Raw genomic sequence first — 20,044 nt, forward strand, 5'->3', positions numbered from 1 at the left:
CACTGGCCTGACAAACATAATTTGTCATATGCACAGCAGTATTTTGTTTTGTTTTCTCTGGTACGGATTCTATGATGGAGTGTTTGCAGGCATTTGAATGATGTGGAAGCAGCTCTGTTTGAGGGATCATACAAGATCTTTGAATAATAGTTGGTAATCATCATGCTAATCAAGGGGGACTTTTTAAGTAACACTAATGAGCTCTCAGTGAGTTCTCCACACAGCAGTCAGAATCTTTTCAAAATTCGATTCTGATGTCCCAACATGCCCCCTACCCTTTGACTTTCCATTGGTCTCAGGATAAAGATCAAAATCCTTAACATGGACTAGAAGGTGATGGACGATCTAACACCAGTCCTAACCTATTTTTTCACTCTTATCTCATCCATGCTTCCCTTTGCCTTGTGTGTTCTGACCGTGCTGACCTTCTTGGTGGCCGGTTTGTGGTTTGCATGCAGCACTTTTTGTATATGCTGGTCATGCTGCATGAAATGCACCCAGTGTCCTCCTCATGGAGTCAACCTCTGCTGTCTTTCATATTCTAGCTAAGCCATCACTTCCTCAGAGAAGTTTTCCTTCACTTGTCTTTTCATAGCACCATGGATCACCCAGTCATCACATTTTTTTACTGACACCCTCTAATTAACATCTATTTCTTTGCTATTAATATGCATTCCCTAAGATATGGAGCTTAGGAAGTCTTCTTTTTTTCACATTGTATCTTTAGTGCTTAGCACAATGCCTGATGCATGGTGTGTTTAATAAGTATCTTTAAAGAATATTTTAAAAGGATAATTAAGAATTCAATCACTTGTCCTGCAATTTTGACCTCAACTGAGTTTTCTTTTCCCAAGGCAGCACCTTCCTTTGAATCAGATTTACATTTTATTGGTTATCTAAAACTCTTCCCCAGATATAAGCAAGGGGTTAAGCAAATAAATTTGCTTTATGATAAATAGCAGTTACTAATTTTATAAAAAAGGAGCCCTGGCAGTCAACAGTTGAGCACTCAGCTGCTAACTGAAAGGTTGGCAGTTGAAACTTACCCAGCGGCTCCGAGGGAAAAAGACCTATCTGCTCCAGTAAAGATTACAGCCTAGAAAACCTTATGGGGCAGTTCTATTCTGTCTTACGGGATCACTATGAGTTGAAATTGATTCAACGGCACCTAACAACAACAATTCTATAAAAAGCCTTCATTTTGCTCAGAAATGGGATTTTAAAATCTAGCTGATATGATGCAAAATGATATGAGGCTAGAATAGTAGTAAGAGGAGTGAAAATTTTGGAGAATTTCTGCCTTAAAAAGAACATTATATGTTCTAGTGTTGAAAATATAATGGATATGCAAAATCAGAAGAAGGAATTCTCAAAGAAGATTAGATACAGATTCTCAAGATTCCCTTCTTCGTTCTTTAAGAAATGGATTGATGTGCATACCTTAATGTACAAACGTGGTTCAGGTTAATGAAGGAATGCATTTCTCTAGAAATTGGCCTAAATTCAGCACTTGGCAATTCTTTTCAAGTGATGGGCATCCTGTCCCGTAAAACAACTCATTCGTCACAAGAAGAGTATCTCTTGAAGTTTAAAAGAACCAAGTTCAGATAAAGAAAGGATGACATCCATTCTACACAAGAAATAAATAACCTTATGGAATCCATCATTTCCAGAAGAGAGAATGGGAAGAAACTGTGAATTAATCTAAAAGAGCCTTAGAGAAATTAATAAAACACCATGTCGTGAAGACTTACTAAAGGAAACTAATGAGCTTTGGAGCCTGCCTTTGAAATTAGTTTCAAGGAAGACAGCCCTGTTCTTCTTCAATACATAGTTGAAAAGCCATGGAAATTCTTATGTTTAATGAACTACAAACACTATACACTATGGTAAATCTATAGAAAAATTCTGGTATCTTTAAATATGAAAATGAAAATTTTCTGAATAAACTCACCAGGAAAGTAGGCAGCTAATAAATATTGTAAAATACTAAAGTGAAGTACTTATGTAGGGAGAGTTGGGTTTTCCAAAGCATTGGAAGAAATCATCAGGTAAAGCTAGGGAACGCTTTCTTCATGGGGAATAGATGTCCACCTCAGGCCCTCATTTGGTCTCACCACACAACCTCACACTTACATCACTCTGCAGGTCATAGGCTTTCCTAGCTTGGATTACATCATTCTGGTCCGGAAAGCAAGACCAATGGTGGAAGTAATGGCGATAGTCCACATTGCTTGCTAATGCCTGGCCTTCTTTGGCAGCTTCGATGGACACCATGTCCACGGGGATGGAGATCTTGGCCTTGTGGTCATTGTAGGCCTTTTTGTACAGCCTGTCATTCTGCATTTTCAAGACATTTGCTGCCCAAACCAGCTTAGGATCTTCCTTGGCATTGCGACATCCAATATAATGGCCTTTCTGTTTCTCATAAGCAGTTTTGTACAGGTACTGGTAGATGTGAACAGAAGAAAGAAGAGTAGTTTTTCCCAAACTCAATTTTTCTAGAGACCTTGCTCAGAATAATTCCATCTCCCTTGATTATCTTTTTTTTTTTTTTGACACTGTTTTTCTTTAAATCCATACTATAAGTTTTATACTTCTTGATACATTGGCTTGTCTTTTATATCTATTTACACAAAAACCACAAAAACATTGTGATAACCTTTAAGTCAAGAACTGTGCTTTTGGATTATCCTCCCAATAAAGCCTTGTTCAGTGTTCCCCAAACTTCAGATATTGTTCTGCCACCTTCACACTTTTTACTATAAACAAGTACCACCTCTACCTCCTATTTTACTTTGAATCAACTTGATTCCTTGTGTAAATAAATTTATTTTTAAAGTGGAAGTTTATTTTAAAATTTTATTTAAAAGTTTCTAACACTATCTAAATGGAAAAACATCAGTATTTTTCTAGCACACATTAAAAAACCATACAACTATTTTTAACAACTTTGTCTATGTTCACATAAAACGATCACAGGAACCACCAGCAGTACACATGCCACACTTTGAGGAACCACAGAATTCTCTGTGCCTCCTATTAGATCTCCACGACTGTTTGTAAATTAACTGGTATTGAAAAGGTATTGGAAACAAAAGCAAAATCTGTGCTTAAACATAAGAAGAGCAAAACCAAGTACAGATGCAAGAGGGTCCTCAAATTGTTCTATAAGGTTTTTCAAGGATTTGGGGTTTTAAAACAACACACTAATAACAATGGCCTGCATTTTATTTAAATTCAATTCCTGCTGAATTAAATTAGAAATTAATACGTTATCAACCCCTGAGTGTCTACTGGAGCTCTGGTAGTACAGTAGTTAAGAGCTATGGCTGCTAACCAAAAGACTGGCAGTTCAAATCCACCAGCCACTCCTTGGAAACTCTATGGGGTTGTTTCTACTCTGTCCAGAATCGACTCAACAGCAACCTTTGGATTTGGTTTCTAGATGTGTCTACTAGTTAGTGTTTGTTAAGGCTGGGTAAAAGGGAGATCTTACATCACTGGCAATATCCCTGGAAGCCCTGGCATGCTTGATTCCAATAGCATCTGCTCGCAGGTCATAGCCGGTCATCTTGACATCTTCCCAAGCTTGCTGATAACGTTTCTGAAATGGAGGTTGCAATGCCACAGTCAATCTGAAGAGGGAGCTACTAAGTAAGCATTACTGATGTGTTCAAGGAGAGACATTAACACTGAAAATTAATCTCCCTTACGATTTATAAAATAGGCTGAACTCGAGCTCCGGTAAATTTTTAACAACAGCGAGTAAAGCTCTCTCCTAATAATTTTTTAAGAGGGATATTTAAGAGCCAATAAATCATGTGAAAATCAGAATATATATATATATAGTTTGGCCTTTAAAAGGCAAAAGTAATGATGATCCAGTCAAAAGGAGAATTAAGTATTACTATAGATGCATCCATAAGTTTTTGTGTTGTATTTTTGGTGAAATTGCTGCATTTTTCCTTCCAACAAAGAGAGAGACACAAATCTTTATATTATAAATAGACACACAGGTGCACATGCACAGCAATGTAACATTAGCTTGAAGATTAGAAATAAAAGGAATGGTAGGGAAATGCATTTTGCCATACTCTCTTTGGAATATCTCGATAAAGGTTTGGTTAGGCAGATGGCATTTTGTAAAGCAAGCTAGGTGTAGTGTCTTACGTTGCTGATTTGTAATGCATTGATCTTGGACTGCAGCATCAGCGGGGTGTCAGCTGGCACATTCACGTTAGCCTTCTCTCTGTCCCAAGCATCACGATACAATGGCTGGTAAAAAAAATGAAAAAAAAAAAGAGGGATGGTTGGTTAGTAAATGATTCAATTACCGCATAGAATAAAATTACAGGTAAAATTAAAAGTTCTCTTTGGATGTCCTCAGATATAAATATAGATCACATCTTGTCTTCATCTGTCTTTTTATTTAAAAGGTGCCAATAGTGGCCTCAATAAAAAGGATACATGGATATGTGATACAACATAGATTTAAAATGAGTCAGAAATATGGTAGCAAAAATATTCTTTTCCATTTATCCACACTTAATCATCTGGCAGGTTTAAGTCCACATAGCAGGTATCACAGGTAACATGATAACTCACATTGTTAATCAGGACCTGGCTGTCTTGGCCCAAATGATTTCCATAACACCCAATACTGGGGTTGCCCCTAGACTTCTCAACCTATTTTATGATTGAATAACAATAAAGAGGTGGAAATTTTGTGATTATGGTATTAATTGGTGGGCCAGTATCATAGTCAGGATTCCAAAATGTGAGCAAAGTGTGTATCAGAGTCTGCAGAGCATGAAAATGTCCACTGCATTTATACTGACCAAAGGGTTTTCAAAGCAAGTAAAATGTGGAGACTGCTAACTGACTGTCTATATGGACGTTCTCTGGATACACACAGGTGCAACGCTGGTATTAGCAGTTTAAAGTTCACATTAGAGTTCTTCTTGATAGAGACTTCTTCAGTTTATCTGAACATGTCACCCTCTCGGCTCACCTGACTGATCTGTACGGAATTGATCTTCGCAAGGACTACGTCAGGGGTATCTACGATGCTGGTGAATTTGAGGGCCTCAGGCCTTGTACGATACAACCTTTCATTCACGAGATTCTGAGCATTCTTCACTCTCATCACGTCCACAGAACCCTCTGGCAACCATCCAATACCCTTCAGCCATTCCAGGTCTGATTTGTACACGTTCTGTGGGAAGAACAGATAGTAGGGAACAGTCAAATTTGTCCACAAGAGCTTGAGGCTAGTGAACCACTCACTACCTCCATTTGCATCAGCTGGGTAGCTAGTCACATGAAACTCAAGAATCAACAGTAAATGTTAATATTTGGGCATTACATCTCTGACACACATCTCCGAGAGATGGTCACAGGCTCCTAAAGGAATTGCAGAAGGGCTTACAAGCAGTACTTGGAATGACAGCAATAGAGCACAATTTTGTTTTCACGTTAGGGTGATCTTTGCTCACCGCTTGAATTCTGCTTTTTACGTACCACTGGGAATATAATAATTTAGGGGAAAAAGATCTTTAGATGTATATATAATGAGGAAAAAAACATATCTTTTCCTACATGTGTCAGATAAACATTGAAATCCAACATTTCTTTATGCTTACATCTATTTCTGAAATTTAGATATCTGATCATGCAAATGTAATAGATTTCAACAACTGGGACTGAATTTTTCTACATAATTACAATACAACAAGAGACTGATTTTTATCTTGACGAATCAGGGCTTGCTACCATAAGAAGGAATCATTTATAAGATAGAAGCTGTTTGAAAAAAATTCTACTACCATGAATCGTACAGAATGTGTTAGGTTGTATTAAGATTACCAGGAGTCCCTGGGTGGTATGAATGGTTAAGCAACTGACTACTAGCTGAAAGTTTAGTGGTTTGAACCCAGTCAGAGGCACCTCTGAATGCAGGCCTGGTGATCTCCTTCTAAAAGGTCTCTGGCTAAATAACCCTATGAAGCAATTCTACTCTGCATTCATGGGGTTGCCATGAGTCGGAATCCACTCGGTGGTGACAAACATTATCATTTACATTACATCCCTAGGGAATGGGCCGTGGTTAAACACACAGATACACATCCACCCCCCAGTCTGGTGATGATATACGTACATCGCTCTGCAGTTCATAGGCTTTCTTCGCCTGGATCACATCATTCTGATCTGGCAGACACATCCATTGGTGTAGGTAATTGCGATAATCAATGTCGCTAACCAGGACCTGGCATTTCTTGGCTTGAACAATGGACATCATGTCCAACGGTGTATTGTGAATTCCTTTAGACTTCTCATAAGCTTTCTTGTATTCTCTGTCACTCTGAATTTTGGCAGCATGTATAGACCATACCAACTTGGGGTCATCTTGTAGAGTGCGGAAACCCACGTGGTGGCCCAGTTGCTTACGGTAACCTTCTTTGTATTTGTACTAAAATTGTGAAAAATCGGATAAAAAACACACAAAAATAATTTATAAAGAGGACTTCTCTTTAAATGTTTTCAGAACATTTTCCTAGCTTTGCTGGAAATTAGCTCAACATTGGTGATCACATTTCAGGATATGAATCAAACCAGGAGGGACAGAATGTGAACAAGAGTGATTAAAAAAGTAATAACTAACATTTATTGAGCAATCACTATGTACTAGATGCTATTATGAGTGCTTCAAATGTATTAGGTTGATCCATATGATATTGCTGAGATTTTGGGGTCAAAAGTGGTTGAATAATGGTAATTATAATCTCGTTTAACACTCACGACATTTCTACACAGGGCCAGATTACCCAATAAGCAAGGCAGGCAGGGGCCCAACTGTGTCTTTCTGCAAATCTGCAGTGCATAATTTTACCTGTCTCTCACCACATCAAAGATGTGGTGAAACCTATGTGAAATTGCTCACCACAGATTAGCAAGTAAATAAAATTAAACCCGTGTGTACCTTATTCAATGCAAGCTGGTGCATACCATGCTTACTGGTTAATCCATTCCTATTTCTATAGGGTAGGTACTATTATTGGCATGTGTTTTGGACGAGAAAAATAAGAGACAGTGAAGACAACCTTTGTCCCTCAGGTTGCCTGGCAGGTAAGTTGTGAAACATTATGTCAGACAATCCCCCAAGAGTACCAAAGGTACTTTAGGTAGGGAGAAGTCAAATGTGTGGTTTTGGAGACAGACAAGAAAGATGCATGTTTCACAGATGCAAAGCAAGGTTGTTGATGTGAATCAGAAGATGACAACAAAAGGCCTATGGACAACAGTTGCCATCTGATGAGTGTTTTAGGATTAAAGGAGGATGGCTTCTTTCCTATGTTTGTAAAAGGTGCCCATTGTGACCTCAGTAAAAAAAAAAAAAAAGAAACATAGGAAAACATAGGTAAGATTGAGACAGAGAGAAAAAGAAACTGGGGATAAATGGGAATAAGACAAATACTGTAGATCAGTTATGGTTTTTGAGATAAAAATGAGAAATGATAAGAAGAAAACAGCTGGCTGCATGAGATTAAAAAAAAAAAAAATGAGAGAGAGAGAAGAATGCAGAGAAAGAAACCAAAGGTGGCTAAAAGATTTGGAGCTTGGGGCTTGGTAGAATAACTTTTTAAATTGTTAGTAAGTTTTTAAGTTAGTGTTAAACGGACTTTAAAAGCTTACTCAGGATATTATACATAACCCTCTAGTATAGCACGCTGTATATAAAACGGAATCTAAGTTTTAGGTCTCTCATGAAACTATCATTATGACTTGTATTTATGAAGCATGTTAGAAACATTTTGAGGATAAAATGACATTTTTTATTGGTTTCTGAGTAGTTCCCAAGAATTTCATATAACCCCAACCCAGTGCCGCTGAGTCGATTCCGACTCATAGCGACCCTATAGGACGGAGTAGAACTGCCCCCATAGAGTTTCCAAGGAGCACCTGGCAGATTCGATTTGCCAACCCTTTGGTTAGCAGCCGTAGCACTTAACCACTCTGCCACCAGGGTTTCCAAATTTCATATAGATGCTCGCTTCATATTTTATTTCTACTTAGAAATAACTTAGAAATATCTCCCCTATGCTGCCCTAATGTTTATCTACCCATTTCAATAAATTTAAATATAGTAAGTCTTCCAGACAAGACAAACTTTAATTGCATTGATTAAAAACAACTTGTTGAAAAACGCTCGCCTTATTTGTTTTATGGAGGAGAAAAACCAGAGAAACTAGAAGAACTGTACCTCACTGGCAATTTCTCTTGAGGCTTTTGCATGTGTGATTTCAATGGCATCTGCTCGTATATCATAGCCTTTCTGCTTGGCCTCATCCCAGTCTTTTTGGTAGAGTTTCTATTGAGGGAAAACACAAGTTTGTTTACAAGAATTAAAAATAATTGAATATACTCAAAGTGTTTGTAATATAAACCATAAGCCTTGATGTAAATAAAGCAATATGATTAAAAACAAAAATCCATTTCTGAGTTCTTTTTTGGTTGGTTGGTTGTTTACTTTGTGGAGCTCAGGGTACTTCTAATTAAAACTTTAGAGCTAACATCTAAATCAATTAATGTTTGAATATTTTCATTCATCGTAATATTGTATGCATCTGAAATATCCCACTACATAGTACATGGAAACCAAGAATCAATTGTGATGCTAGAGAGCTTTTCACCCGTAAATATACCATAAACCCAAAAAAACCCACTGCTGTCAAGTCGATTCCGACTCATAGCGACCCTGTGGGGCAGAGTAGAACTGCCCCATAGAGTTTCCAAGGAGTGCCTGGCAGATTCAAACTGCTGACCTTTTGGTTAGCAACTGTAGCTCTCAACCACTACGCCACCAGGATACCCACAGACACAATTTTTGCCTTAATTTTGCTCTAATTTTTCAGAGATCTCTGCTAAAGGGATGTGACGCAGACAGAACATATATTTTGCCCTTTGGATGAAATTAAAACTTGGTTTTTGGTGATTCTTATGGTCTTGAAATGTCAAGCAAGAAAGTCCTGGATCAATCAAAAGATTTAAAGGACAATAGAGACTGTTGCATCTTTTTCATTATTCTCAATTAAAATATAATGAAACTGAGATACAGGACATAGGATAAAGTTTAAAAAGGGGACATACATAGCATTCAGGTGTTCCACCTCCTACAGTCTAGGCACTCTGCTTTGTATCTAAAGCTAAAAAAGAGAAATTTCTGTCCATATTGCATTGGGAATGGCAGCTGAAGAGAAATGTCTAGCACCTAAATCCATAAGTATTTTTAAACTATGTAATCTGTCCATTATTATATGCTCCATAAACCAACAGGTATTGTCCCAGAAAGGCATTTACACTTCATGTCTATGCTCCTTACGTTGCTGATATGCAAGGCATTGATCTGGGCCTGCAGCATGGTAGGTGTGTCAGAAGGGATGTTAATGTTGGCCTTATCTTTATTCCAGGCTTCGTGATACAGCTTCTGTTGAGAGAAGGGAGATATTATTTTAATACAGTGATAGAGAATGGATAGCTGAAACATTAAGCCTTAAAAACAAAACAAAACAAAAAAACCCAGATTGTTGGCCTTAAGTCGATTCCGACTCACAGCGAGTAGAACTGTCCCACTGGGTTTCCAAGGAGTACCTGGTGGCTTTGAACTGCCGGCCTTTTGGTTAGCAGCCACAGCTCTTAACCACTATGCCACCAGAATTTCCCATTAAGCCTTACCAACTATTTAATCTGGAAAAAAAATTTTTATATGCGTTATACTAATTTAATATATAGACTTTGGCGTAATAATATATAAAATATATATATATAGACTGTAGCATAATGCTACATCGACTGGATGGCAACTAACAACAGGACTTAAATAAATATTTGTTTCCCTGAATTAAAACGAAGTGACATTTTTCATCTTAGTATTTCAAAGTGTGTGTGTGGTAGGGGAAAATTCGATTTCTACTTTGCGTGTGTCTTCACTAAGTTAGTCAAGAGATTCTTAGAGTTAGTGCTATCACTATAGCTCCTTAAAGAGGAACAGTCTAGGTACTTGCTAGGCCTGGGTGGCATCGTCTGAAAACAGAGTCCAGCCAAAGGAAAGCTTGGTAGTTAGGTAGTTCTTACCCCGCTCATTTGCAGAGAATTGGCTTTAGCCAGGACAACTTCTGGGGTGTCAACAACGGAAGTGAATTTCAAGGCTTCTGGTCGCGTTCTATAGAGTCTTTCATTCACCAGGTCCTGAGCATTCTTCACTCTGTTTATTTCTACCGAGCCTTCTGGCATCCAGCCAATGCCACGCAGCCACTCCAGGTCTGCTTTATACACACTCTACAAAGGGATAGGCCATAAAATTCATTCAAATGTTAGACATACCACCCCTGGATCAAAAAAATTAAGTACATGAGGTTGAGGGACTTATAAACACAGGAGATAGTGGTCCCCCCCAAAAATAAGACCTGAGATTTTACATGATATTGGGGTTTTTAATTTGATGACTGAAGCTAATTGTAAAATCATCATTATTCATACTACCCATGAGTAATGACAAAATGATAATAATACTGAATTCCATGACAACTGATATTTTAAAATATTACAAAATTGAAAGACTAAAAAAGAAAAACTTTGTTGAATCTCATTCCATTTTAATTCTGCAATTATTAATCCAGGGAAATTCCATTTAGTGTTTTGGATCTAGTACAACAGTGGCAGTAATTTTTTAAAATATCAGGTGGTTTACGTTTGTCTGAAACATATTTTTCCTTTCCAGAAATTACAAATAACATGAAGAAAATAGTCTGGAATCTAGGTCGGAAATAAAAGACATGCCTGAAGCAGGGCTTTTCATCTTTTTGCCTTCTATGACATAACTCCCAAATATGGTTTTTGTTTTTTTTTAATTAAACAATATGAATGGTGCCCCATGGGGTTATACAGTGCACAACTTATGAACCTGTCCACAGAGGCACTGACTGGACAAATAACCAATCTATGTATGTTCTCCCATTCCACCGTTCCCAAAGTTCAAATATTGAAACTGTTACATACATCACTCTGCAGTTCATAGGCCTTCCTTGCTTGGATAATGTCATTTTGATCAGGTAGGCATGTCCAGTGGTGCAGGTAATTGTGATAATCAATGTCGCTGACCAAAGTCTGACATTTTTTGGCCTGCAAGATGCTTAACATGTCCACTGGGCTACTGAACTTGGTCTTCCACTTCTGGAAATCCTTCTTATACTCCCTTTCACTTTGAATCTTCCCTGCATGTATGGCACACATTATCTTGGGGTCATCTTCAACACTCTGGGCTCCAATGTGGTGACCCCTCTGTTTCTCATATGCTTCTTTGTACTTGTACTAAAATGACAGAAATCCAGTTTTAGAAACCAGTTTTAGGGTCATACACATGCTGACAATCATAGACAATATGAGAGCCCACAAACACACGGACAAAAATTTCATATCAGGAACATTTTTTGCACGACAGAACAATTTAAAACTGGCATTCAATACTATCATAAAAATAAATGTAGAGCAGTCATCTATCTTCCTTGGTGGAACCGATTCCTGCAGCTGCTCTAACTACGATTGCAAAATGGATTTTTCTTCTCTGTGACAACAAAGCAAAAGGGCTTGTGAAGGTGGGAAGCAGGACTGGAGGAAAAGACGGGGAAGCAATTACAAAGTGTGGTCCACCAGCAATGGAATGGGTTGTTTAGCATGGTGGGGACCAAGAGAAGTTACATGGAAGATACTCACATCACTGGCGATGTCTCTCGAGGCCTTGGCCCTTTTAATGGGAATAGCGTCTGCTCTCAGATCATAGTCTTTCATCTTTGATTCATCCCATCCCTTAGTGTAAAGTTTCTAGGCAGAGGATAATAACAGAAAATAAAACCATTTTAGAAAGGCAAATTAGCTTTCTAAAAAGGGGATCAGTAAGGTGAAAAAAGTATTTCAGTTACTCCTGGAAAGACTTGAATAACAATGAGGAAATCTCTTACTTGGCTGATATTGGCAGAATTGGTCTTGGCCAATATGATTGCAGGAGTGTCAGGCATCACGTGGATAGAGGTTTTGTCAGTATCCCAGGCTTCTGTATATAAGTGCTGTAGGAGAGGGAAAACTCTTTGTTAAAACCAGCAATATTACAGTTATCATTAAATCTAACTCAATGTAAAGGTTTACAGTTAACTGTAAAATAGATCTTTTCTAGGCTATTTGAAGGTGAGAAAAAGCAAAAGGGTAGTGGTGAGAGTAAAACAAGGTAGTATCTAAAAAGCCATAAGCAGCTTCATAGCTAATATGAAACCATACAACAGTCTCAATGATTAGTTCTTTTCATCCAGTGAATTTCCAGCTTAAAAAAAGCTTTCAAGGATGAGGCTCAGTTATATAATTATGGTTTATAGTAGAAATCTGTAGACTTCAGAATCAAACCCAAATTCAAACCCAACTCCACTGTTACCAAGTTGTGTGATCTTGAGAAAGGTACTTCTATCCTTCATCTCTACAAGGGGTATATTCCTATCTTTCTTACAGGGTATTTTTGGAAGATTAACCAAATCATAATGTATATAAGACACCTGAGTCATAGTAGGCACTCAAAAATTCTATGCTTCCTATTGTTACTATCGTTGTTGTTGTCGATGGATGTGGCATAACATAGCTTTTCTGGAGTTGTATATCTCAAACTCTGGAATTTGATATCTGAGACCAATTTTATATTCTGCACTGAGCACTCAATTCTGCTACCCAAATGTTAGGAAGACTTCCTGGCAGGTATGGCAAGAGTTCAGATAATTCCAATTCAATTTTAAAATGTGCATAAGTGCCTACTTATTAAAGAATTAGCCCACTATCAATAAACAAATTGATAGAACTCTGGAGGAAAGAAGTGATCATTTATCTTGTGTTATAGAACCAAAAGAAGCCATAGCAGTTCACCTTCAAAAGTGGATTTCAGCACCCTAAGGTGGAAGAGCAACCCAAGCAACTGATTTGAGTTGTGTACTGGCATTGCTGTGAAACTCTGTATTTCCCCAACACCAGAATGAAATGCTAAATGGCTGTATACTCCTTACTGGATGGACAAAGAGACTCCGGTGGCCTGAGCCTGTTCTGCCTGGGAGAACGTACAGGAAAGGTAATGCACTTGTGGATGGCTGCAGGTCACTACTCAGAGAGGTAACCCAGGAAAATCATCCCAGGGTACACTTCTGTGTACACAGAGTTAGGAGACAATGGGGTTGAGAAGAGCATATGGAGCTGACTAGAACTCAGGTAGACACTCTGTTGAAGGCCGACATAAGAATAAGGCCCATTATACCTTCATTGGGGACCTTTCAGGGCATTTCTCACCCTGTCAGCCAAGTCCAAGAGGCTGTGACTTGGGCAACATAAAGCAGTTGGAGACTCACCTTGCTCATTGTCAGGGCATTGTTCTTTGCCAGGACAATTTCTGGAGTGTCCGTAATGCATGTGAATTTGAGCTGGTCTGCAGGCCGGCGGTATTTCCTTTCACTCAGGATATCTCCAGCTCTCTTCACCCTCTTGACCTCTACAGAGTCAATGGGAACCCATCCAATACCTCTCAGCCACTCAAGATCAGCCTTGTAAATAGACTGAAAATGAAATGATGTAAAATATTTTTAGAAAATACCTAGACAGCCTGGTATTTGATCTTGATTTAACATGTACTGATGAGCTAATTCTGAACTTCATTTGTGTAAATTCTGGGTAAACCCACAGGGTTGCATTTATTTTGGTTTGGCATGGCTAGTCAAATTCCTGAAGACAGCCAATATTTGCTGTTTTAAAGACCAGTAAACCCCTCTAATAGTATGCTGTTTCAGTAATCCCATATTAAAAAATAAAAAAATAAATTACAACCTGCCTCCTGAAACAAAGTGTTTATTCTCTGATTTGATTGCTCATGCCTTGCTAGTTAGAATGTTAGTGTGGGACTAACATTCGGGTTGAATTCATTTGGTTCCTACTCTCATTGGGCAGTGGCTTTCAGAGCCAGTGATGTGCTATAAAGAAAGAATGAACGTTACTAGGCGACCACAGCTAAATTAATGTTTTTTCTTGGGAAAAAGTTAAAAAATGGCATCCTTTTCCATGTGATTCTATTGACATGTTTCTAACTCAAAGAATACTTATTGCTCCTATTTATCTTATCCTTAGTCCCCTTTCTAGTGTTGGAATTCAAGTGAAAAAAGACATTTATCCCACTTTCATTTTTCTTCTTTGAAATTAAATAATTTGTTGAAGGAGGATTTTTCTCTTTCTGTTTTATGGCTTTTTTGTGAAACTTTTTTATATTGCTACTACTTTTGTCATTCTTCCAAAAATATTAACAAAAAAAAATCAAATACGATCACATCACCAATTTATTTTGTTAATATTTTGATAACCATATTTCAAAATATAATTAGTTTCTTTTGAAGTTTGTAAATTTGATTTTATGCATTTCAAAACATTGTCCTAAGAAGAGGTCCTTAGGCTTCACTAGACTGCCAAAGGTCCATGGCACAAAAAGGTTAGAACCCTTATTTTAGACCCTTAAACACGTGGCTGAAAAACATCGGCCCACTCACATCACTTTGCAGGTCATATGCCTTCCGAGCCTGGATGATGTCGTTCTGATCCGGCAGGCACATCCATTCATGCAGGGGATGCTTATAGTCTATGTCGCTTACAAGGATCTGACACTTCTTGGCCTGAACCAATCCCAGCATGTCCACTGGGCTGCTGAACTTGGTCTTCCACTTCTGAAAGTCCTTCTTGTACTCCCTGTCACTCTGGATCTTAGCTGCGTGGATGGACCACATCATCTTGGGGTCATCCTCGACTTTCCGGGCCCCGATGTGGTGGCCGAGCTGACTGCGGTAGCCTTCCTTGTACTTGTACTGAAGAAAATGAAAGGCTATATGAGTCTAATGTTAAGAACATCTGATTTAGATAGCACTTCATAGCTTCACATTTCCTAAGAAATACATTATTTCTTTTGATTTTTCCACCATTCTTGTGAGAAAAGGTAATTTTATTAATCCCACTTTATAAGATAGGAAACTGAAGCCTAAGGGGTTATGGGATTTGGCCAAGTTCACATCACAAGTAGGTAGCTGGGCTGAGACTGAATGGATAGCTGCTGGCTCCCAGTATTTTTTTTTTTTTTTTTCCACTAGCCTACACTACCTAGTTTACATTTGATTGCTTAAGTAAAGGTAAAACATCAAGTACAATCTAACACAGTGTCTATTTAAAGGCATGGCTTTTTTTTTTTTTTCTAAAAATGTTTTGATACTAAGTATATTTTAGAATATATCCCTTGTTATTAGAATGTATAGTGAATTCCCTGGTTCAGCTATATATGTGTTGCATATTTAGATAAATAAATATTCAGTTTAGGGCCACTGTCTTATTAGCCTCTCAGTTCCCTTGAACTTTCAATATAAGAGAGTTATCCCTTGGGCTTAAGACTTTAGCTAATTTAAAAATTCAAGAATTTTTGGTTTATTTTATTATGAACTGGTCATAGTATGAGCTTCTCCAGCTCAACAGCTGAAATAAGTTTTGGTAATAGAAAGAATGAAGCTTAAGTCCAATGCCTGGGGCCCTTCCCGAAGAAGTCTTCATTTGAGTCCTAAGAAGGCCAGGTACAGAATGAGGGCATTGGGCCCCCTCAGGAGATGTTTCCTATGAGTCAGGAAGGAGCAGAGAAAAGAGGCAAGTGGTGCTGGGAAGAAGTTTTTCTTACTTAACAATTTGTTCTTGTGGCCAGTTAGGGATATCTTAGTAGTAGAACTTCACCAGTAATTACAGAGGATGTAACAAAACTCTAAAATGTATCTGTCATCCAGTTTTCTTTTATCCCAGAATAAATGGATAAAAGTAGCAGGAAAGAGTCCACATTTATATCATCTGATTAACACGTGGTATCCATCTCTTTAATCTTACAAACATCTGGGTCAACTACAACTCAGATTTCCGAGGCTCAAAAAAATGAGCCCACATTTAATGGCCATGAAAACACTTACTTTTTAGGATATGTTTCTATCTTTGATTGATTAACAGGGATAATGAATACAGTATTTTGTGCTAGTCATCATTCTTACTTGGAATTTTGTATGTACATGGGAACAACTAAAGGAAATTGAAACTGGTAGGGACAACTAAAATTCTGGCAAGAAAAACCCTAAAAGTCACCATTTGTCAACATCTTTGTGTAAGAAATGCCTCTTACAAAACCACAGACTTACATCACTAGCAATATCTCTTGAAGCCTTGGCTGCTTGGATTGGAATGGCATCCAAACGCAAGTCACAGCCTTCCTTCCTGGACTCCTCCAAAGCCAGTTTATAGAGTTTCTGTAGAAAAGAGAGCCATTAATCATCACTCCTTTTATAAAAAAGGAACCAGTTTATTATTAAATTTTCTCCATCCTTGAGTAAACTACAGAAACAAATCCACCAAGTCAAGTGTTAGGGTAAGTTTGTAGATAACTTTCTTTCTTAGGTACTCATGGTATTTAGAGCACATGTCCTCAACTTTGGGATTTGACTGACTGGTAAATTAAAAAAAAATTGAGGTCAGCATTTGGTAGTCAACATTTTATTTTGTCAAATAAGCATATGTAGAAAACAACTATTTACTGCCACCATTATAATGTGAAAGAAAGGTCACCTTAATACTAAAGTAGAAGAAAAAATGAAGGGCAATCTCTGAAAATGAGATATATTTGGTTTTATGAAAAACTCAATATCTTGCCCTTTTTTTTTCTGATTTTGCTGTGGACTATTGGGAGAGACCGCTACCAATCTGGAGACTGGGGTTTGGGAATGATCATCTTTGGGAAAATGTTGATCCTGACAAAGATGTCTAAAAAAATGCTTGTAAATAAATAACATTAAGCGATAACCATAGCATATGGAAGCATCACAATAATATAGGGCCTGAGGCCTCACTGGGTTCTAACACAGTACCTGGATCAGCAAATACTTGTTGAATGAATGAAATAACTTTGATAACCACGTTGACCAGCAGGAGGAAGACATTGAGAGTATTTCTCCTTAAGCATTCCATTCCCCGAACTCTGGTCTATAAAAGGCTGGCCTATTTTTGGACCCACCACATAGCCCAAAATAGAATCACGGGAGAACTAACTGTCTCCTTTACTGACAACGTTAGTTTAGAGTAGGTATAATAAATTTATAATAAATGAGTCAGTACATTTCCCTAAGAAAACAGTGACGGTAGCTTATTTTTGGCTGGAGTTTTTGCTGGTCTTTACAAGATCAACAGTTTACTCACATCACTGTAGTTTATTCGGTTGAGTTTGGCTAGCATGATTTCTGGTGTATCAGGCATGACATGGATTGTTTTCTTGTCATTGTCCCAGGCTTCAGTATATAAGCGCTAAGAAAAAAAATATGAGAAAAAATTATTTTGTAGTTCGGAGATATTTTTCTTCTGATTATGGACCAATCACCTCTCCTTGATGCAAAGTAGAAATAAAATTATTAAAGCTGCATAAATCCCTACCTTTGATACAGATAAATTACTACCGCCAAGGGTATTTAGCTCACTATTTCACTGACTCTTTCCTATTAAAATTATTTAACAGACTTGAAAAGCGTAATGGGGTTGCAGTATTTATTATTAAAATTTGCTTATTGTGCTTTAGGTGAAAGTTTACAAATCAAGTCAGTCTCTCATACAAAAAGCCATACACATCTGCTGTGCACTCCCAGCTGCTCTCCCTTTAATGAGACAGCACAGCCCTCCTCTCCACCCTGTATTCGCTGTGCCCATTCAACCAGGTCCTGCCCCTCTTCCTTCTCATCTCGCCACCAGACAGGAGTCGCCCACATAGTCTCATGTGTCTACTTGAGCCACAAAGTTCACTCCTCACCAGCATCATTGTCTATCTTATAGTCCAGGCCAATCCCTATCTGTAGGGTTGGTTACAAGAACGGTTCCAATCTTGAGCTATCAAAGGGTTCAGGCACCATGACCATCAGGGTTCCTCTGGTCTCAGTCAGACCATGAAGCCTGGTCTTTTTAATGAGAATTTAAGATCTGCATCCCACTGTTCTCCTGCTCCATCAGGGATTCACTGTTGTGTTCCCTGTCAGGGCAGTCATCAGTGGTAGCTGGGCACCATCTAGTTCTTCAGGTCTCACGCTGATGGAGTCTTTGGTTTATGTGGCCCTTTCTGTCTCTTGGGCTCATATTTACCTAGTGTCTTTGGTGTTCTTCATTCTCCTTTGCTCCAGGTGGGTTGAGACCAATTTATGCATCTTAGATGGCCGCTTGCTAGCATTTAAGACCCCAGATGCCTCTCACCAAAGTGGAATGTAGACCATTTCCTTAATACGTTTTGTTATGCCAAATGACCTAGATGTCCCCTGAAACCATGGTCCCCAGACCCCCATCCTTGCTACTTTGGCCTTAGAAGCTTTTGGTTGTATTGAGGAAATTTCTTTGCTTTTGGTTTAGTCCAGTTGTACTGACTATCCCTGTATTATGTGTGAGGTTGCAGTATTTAAATCTATCTAGGAAAGAATTATAAAATAATTACAGCACGTAGTATTCTTAGCACCAGTTTAACATTTTGAAGTATCACTAAGTAACTGTGGTATTATAATGGAAAAATATCTCTTTAAAAGGTATTATAAATTTTATAGCAATCTTTAAAATGTAATAATATGTCAGAAATTTTACTTGCTTCACTGATAGATGACTGCATCTAATGGTGAGGACCAAGACGCACCTTACTCATGGTTATAGCATTGTTCTTTGCCAGCACTTGCTCTGGGGTGTCAGTCACACTGGTGAATTTGAGTTTGTCTCGATGCTGACGGTAGATATTATCGCTCAGTATCTCTGCAGCCCTCTTGGCTCTAACAACTTCCACAGAACCAATTGGAACCCAGCCAATGCCTTTCAACCATTCAAGGTCTGACTTATACAAATTCTGCAAATCAAGAGATAAGAAACACATTTATTCATCAGTTTATCAGATTTATAGTCACAAAATGGATCATACTAGAAGAATACAAAAACAGAGATGAACGGTAAAGTTTGCAGCATTAAGTCAATTATTCACTCAATCACCCATACACAAGCATTATTGAATCTTGAGCATTTTTTGGTACACAAGGTTGTTCTAAGAATGATGAAAGATTTTTTTTTTTAAGTAAAAGACATGGCCCTGCTCTTGTGGGTATTTTACAAGTTTTACAAAGGGGCAGAGCTTCCTTAACCTTGGAAGACGTACTAGAATAGCTCCAAATAAAATCACACACTTAGACCTATACCATGTGCATCACAAAAACTCTTGCTGTGATTTTCAAAATCACAAACTATCAAGTGTATAAAAGAAATGTGACATTGAAAGGTAATATTCATTTTGTTTTACTCTCAGTAACGATAGAGGCAGTTATTGTCAAGTTTGACTCTGACTCATGAGACCTCATGTAGGTCAGCGTAGAGCTGTGCTCCATAGGTTTTCAGTGGCTCATTTCTCAATTAAAAAAACAAACAAACAAACATGTTGCCTTAGAGTCAATTCTGACTCAGTAGTGAACCTACAGGGCAAAGTAGAACTGCCCCATGGCGTTTCTAAGGGGCACCTGGTAGATTCAAACTGCCAGCCTTTTAATTAGCAGCCATAGCTCTTAACCCCTACAGCACCAGGGTTTCTCAATAGGACATGCTAAATATAATCAAACTTAACCAGTCACTCCATGGGAGAAAAATCTGGCGATCCGCTCGCATAAAGATCATAGCGTAGAAAACACTATGGGGCAAGTTCTACTCTGTCACACAAGGTCACTATGAGTCGAAAATTGACTCGACAATACCCAACAACAATTTCTCTTCCCACTCTCTTTATACTTCCCTCCATTGACACACACCCATTTTCCACCCCTTAAACAAAAAATCGCAGTGTTATATTTTTGAAGACTAAGTTTCCTATAATTCAGACAAATACTCGTAGCTCTAGGAAGATATGTCTAAA

The 20,044-nt window shown here is 38.1% G+C and overlaps 1 protein-coding gene across 50 annotated transcripts in view; it reads right to left on the bottom strand.

The window, feature by feature from the left end:
* NEB (nebulin) overlaps positions 1–20,044 on the bottom strand; it is a 249,303-nt gene that overhangs the window by 91,570 nt on the left and 137,689 nt on the right. For all 50 annotated transcript variants that reach the window (XM_049887235.1, XM_049887234.1, XM_049887223.1 and 47 more), the window contains 16 exons: positions 18,794–18,997; positions 17,332–17,436; positions 16,281–16,388; positions 14,616–14,927; positions 13,434–13,637; positions 12,018–12,122; positions 11,773–11,880; positions 11,059–11,370; positions 10,135–10,338; positions 9,383–9,487; positions 8,264–8,371; positions 6,161–6,472; positions 5,015–5,218; positions 4,174–4,278; positions 3,500–3,607; positions 2,137–2,448 (listed from right to left, as the gene is read on the bottom strand). In XM_049887235.1, the coding sequence (XP_049743192.1) occupies positions 2,137–2,448; positions 3,500–3,607; positions 4,174–4,278; positions 5,015–5,218; positions 6,161–6,472; positions 8,264–8,371; positions 9,383–9,487; positions 10,135–10,338; positions 11,059–11,370; positions 11,773–11,880; positions 12,018–12,122; positions 13,434–13,637; positions 14,616–14,927; positions 16,281–16,388; positions 17,332–17,436; positions 18,794–18,997 (2,916 nt within the window). The remainder of the gene's footprint in view (positions 1–2,136; positions 2,449–3,499; positions 3,608–4,173; positions 4,279–5,014; positions 5,219–6,160; positions 6,473–8,263; positions 8,372–9,382; positions 9,488–10,134; positions 10,339–11,058; positions 11,371–11,772; positions 11,881–12,017; positions 12,123–13,433; positions 13,638–14,615; positions 14,928–16,280; positions 16,389–17,331; positions 17,437–18,793; positions 18,998–20,044) is intronic.

This window comes from Elephas maximus, chromosome 6 (assembly GCF_024166365.1).
Source record: "Elephas maximus indicus isolate mEleMax1 chromosome 6, mEleMax1 primary haplotype, whole genome shotgun sequence".
Classification (NCBI taxonomy): domain Eukaryota; kingdom Metazoa; phylum Chordata; class Mammalia; order Proboscidea; family Elephantidae; genus Elephas; species Elephas maximus.